Source organism: Myotis davidii, unplaced genomic scaffold, assembly GCF_000327345.1.
Source record: "Myotis davidii unplaced genomic scaffold, ASM32734v1 scaffold17, whole genome shotgun sequence".
Classification (NCBI taxonomy): domain Eukaryota; kingdom Metazoa; phylum Chordata; class Mammalia; order Chiroptera; family Vespertilionidae; genus Myotis; species Myotis davidii.
Genome location: NW_006288624.1, coordinates 2,483,850 through 2,487,830, shown reverse-complemented (window position 1 = coordinate 2,487,830; position 3,981 = coordinate 2,483,850). Strand labels below are relative to the sequence as shown.

At 54.8% G+C, this 3,981-nt stretch overlaps 1 protein-coding gene across 1 annotated transcript in view; it reads left to right on the top strand.

Moving 5' to 3' along the window:
* Window positions 1-2,562, top strand: part of SMOC1 (SPARC related modular calcium binding 1) — a 72,580-nt gene extending 70,018 nt beyond the window's left edge. Inside the window, exon 11 of the mRNA XM_015562033.1 lies at window positions 634-2,562. Coding sequence (XP_015417519.1) covers window positions 634-647 — 14 coding nt within the window. The 3' untranslated portion in view covers window positions 648-2,562. The remainder of the gene's footprint in view (window positions 1-633) is intronic.
* The last annotated feature ends 1,419 nt before the right edge of the window (window positions 2,563-3,981 follow it).

Here is a 3,981-nt window from a genome sequence, read left to right as displayed (position 1 = left end):
CCCTCGTCCACTTCCTTCTGGGGCTGGAGGGGATGGAGAAGCAGCTCTGCCCGTTCCCTGGGTCAAGGCCACTCGAGCGTCATATGTTCCTATTTGTTGCAGGTGGTAGTCTTGGCAGCTTCCCCCAGGGAAAACGAGCAGGCACAAACCCATTCAGTAAGTTGCCTTCTTTCTGGGGTCTGCTCTATGGGCCCCCTCACACAGCTTTGGTACTGCAGCGGGAGTGGAGGGATTGGCCAAGGACCTAGCCTCCTATTTAATTTTTTTTCTCTTTTTGCTGAGGATACAGGAGAAAGGTTGGTTAGTGCTGTGAGGATCCCACCATCCCCACCTGTAGATGAGCACCGGCCGCTTGCGCCAGCCCCGGGTGAGAGGCTGGCATCTGGGACGAGTGTGGTTTGTGCAAAGAGCAAGCCAGCCTCGTTCCGGTTGCCATGTGATGATGCCTCTTGGTGGCAGCGAATGGGCTGGTGAAAACATGGGCTCATCTGCAAGTCTAGGCTACCTGTGTCCTGCCCCATAGCTAGTAGCAGGTGGAAAAGGCCGCTCTTTGGGGGAAATGGATCCATGTGGTTGGCTTTCTCATAAACCCAGCTCTACCTTCTTCTTGTTTATATCGCCCCTTCTCAGTAGGACGCCTCGTCTAAGAAGCAGAAAACTGAAGGGCAGGCGGCGAGACCAGGGAGGCAGGACGGATCAGCAGACACCTGACCTTCGACCTTGCCACGGCCCAGCCACATCCCCTGTAACATGAGTGGTGCCCACCCTGTTTGCACTTTTAATAACTCTTATTTGCGTGTGTTCTTTTTGGTTTCATTTGTAAACACCAATATCTAATACCACAGTGGGAAAAGGAAAGGGAAGAATGATTGTTTATTCTCTCTCTTATTGTAAGTTTTTGGATCTGCTACTGACAACTTTTAGGGGTTTTTCGGGGGGTGGGAGGGAGGTGTTGCGGGACTGAGAAGAAAGAGATTTATATACTGTATATAAATATATATGTAAATTGTATAGTTCTTTTGTACAGGCGTTGGCATTGCTGTTTGTTTATTCCCTCCCTCTCCCTGCTCTGGGTGTGGGAGCTCCGGTCACACGGCCCAGCTTCCTACAACCCAGGGCTGAGCCCCCAGCCCACCTGCATTCTGTTTGGAAACTGACCCCGTGTGCACATGGGTGGGGGCTTGTGATTATATTGCAGACTCCCCCAGTCCTTTCTGGTGGGAGGAGGGAATCGCCCCACGTCGTAGCTGTCAAGGTTGGCAAGACACATTGCTGCTGACCTTCTCAAGGGAGCTTGGGTTGGGGGAAAGGTGGAGGGAGGGGAATAGGCCGCTCAGACACCAGTTCCCCCGGTTACCCAGACCCGCAGGTGGCCCTGGGCCCATAGGCAGACCAGGATTCTAGTGACCCCCTGTGCAGATGTCCTCAGAGGGTTTGCATCAACATTTCTCCCACATTTAGTACCTACTCTGTGTAAAACATGAGAGGGAGGGCAAAGAGGAAAAAGGCACACAGTGGGGCTCTTATCTAGAGGTCAGTATTTAAGCAGCGGAAGGAAGAGGACAGAAAGCATCATTGGCGAATGCAGGGCCCGCAGGGGAGGCTTCTGAGACCTGGCCCTCCTAGGCTGCCTGGTCACACTGGGTGTTCCCTCCACTCCCCCCGTCCCGCCATCTCAGTGATCAGCGCAGCCTGGGGGAGGAGTGGGGTCCCGCACCTTGTAGGTAACCGAATGGTTTTATTTTTTAACCCTGAGGTTCTTCCTGTTTCCTCAAATGCTTTTAAAGGCTTCCAGGCTTGAGGCTAATTCCAGCAACCCTGACCGTGGGCCTCCTACTTCTGCCTCTTCTGAAAGTGCAGGAATAATAACCCAGTTGGGGGAATACTGGCCTCACTTTCGTCAGACCTTTTCCCAGGGTTCCAGTGGGGGCTGCCCCGCATTCGGGCAGAGCAGCTTCCTCTGCCCAGGTGACCATGCCCACTCAGACAGAGAGCAGTGATGCTTGGTGCCTCATCCCAGGAGCAGCTGTGGCAGCAGGGAGGGAGGGCGGGTCCCCCGGGGCTTGCTCTTGCGAATCTGGCCTTACTTGGCCTTGTGTCCCGGTGTTCCCATAAGTGCACCCACCTTGCAGACGGTATATCCCACCTGGGTCTGGAGAGCTGGCCCCTCAAGGCCTGACTGGGGGGAGGGCCCTCCGGAAGGAGCATGGCCTTTTGTGACATGGTCTGAAGGTTCTGGCTGTCCTGGAGGAAGTCCTAGAGTTCATCTCCAGATGACTGGAGGCCCTATCCCAACATGGGGACGTGGAAAGGCAGCCCTCGCCCATTTCCACCCTGAGAACTGGGCATGCTGGCACTGGATAGCCCTGCCGGAAGACCCAGCCCCCTTCTGGGCCTGCAGGAAGTATTCAACACGGAGAAGGCGCTTCCTGGAGAAACCCAGCTCTCCCCCAGGCTTCCTCCTCTTCGCCTGTGTAGCTGTGCTGTGTGCTTTTCCTTTGTGAGGAGGGAGGGACACTATTTGTAGCTTGTTTTATGACAAATAAAAATGGGTAAACCTTGGTGACTCTTGCCTCTTTCTTTGGGTGGCTTCTGGATGCGCATAATTTCCTAAAAGGTCCAGTTGTCCCCGGCTCAGGTGCCCTCCACACTGATCCTAGGAAGTCCCAGAGGCTGGAGGGAACCCAGCTGTGGCCACGAGGTGGCACCAGACTTCGTTGGGAGGACACTGACTGGTCCCCTTGCCCTTGCCTACACTGTCTGTGTCCTCTTCGTAATTCTCCTTCTTGCCTCCACCCATTCAGCTGCCCCCTCCAAACCATCCTGGAAAGTACAGAACGTCACTGGCTGTGCTTTGGGGGTGGAACTGGAGGGGGAGGGCAGCCCATCCCCTGGCTCCAGGCTGGTGGGTGGGAGTGGGCACATTGGCCTCAATCCAGATTGCAAGACCCCAGGCTGGGAAGCAGCTTTAGACTAGGGAACAGCTCCCCAGTGGGGTTCTGCCAGCTGGGTCCAGGTTTTGTGGGGGACACGTTTAGATCAAGGCAGCTGGGGTGGTTCCCTGAGCGGGAGGACTTCAGGTGAGGACTGGCAGCAAAGACCAGGCTCTCCGTTCTCTCCAGGGCGCCCGGCGTCTTTCCCCCTGTCCCGGGAAAGGGCTTCCTCGCCTCCTCCACATCCTTTTGCCATACTCTGCGACCTTGACACGTGCAGGTGAGCAGGAGGTATTTCCCCTTGAAAATGTCTCCCAATCTCTGGAAAAGGGTCTACCCCTTTGAACGCTGTCACATGGGTCCCTCCTCTTCTAGTGCTGACACTGTGCTGTGTCACAGGCCCTGTCGTAGTTAACACCCACCACAGCCCAGCAGGATGGGCTCCCCATTCACAGGTCGGTTCACCCTCGGGTTCAGTGAGTTGCCGGCTGCCTCCAGCTGGGAAAGGCAGAGCCAGGCATCACCTTCAAGTTTCCTGAGTCCCAGCCCAGAGCTCCGCCCTCTCCCCAGCTGCCTTCCTTGAGGGGCTAGAACAGCATCCTGCTCCCTCCTGTCCAGCTCTGGCCCCGGGGTGCTTGCCTTCAGCTGTGAGAGCATTTTTTTCTCTGAGCAGTTTAGAGGCTCATTAAAAGCCGCTAATTTGCAGAGGACTATCCTATGCTTAAGGGATTTGGGGAAGAGAAATAAGGGGATATTTGCTCACTCGGGACCTCATTGGGAGACTTGGGGGTGACCTAGCCTCCAGCAGAGAGACCAGCCTGGTGTGGGAAGGGGGCGGGTCTGAGCTCACACTTGGCTGGAGGCCTCATTTAGCTTTCCACTGCTTTCTTAAAAAATAAATAAATAAATAAATAAATAAATAAATAAATAAATAAATACAAAACAACAACAAACTGGCAGCAGGGCCAAGAGTCAAGAAAAAGTGAAAGATCCATCCACCCAGTTTCTTCCTGCACCGAGGCCCTGAGCCAGGCTTAGCCCCTGTGGG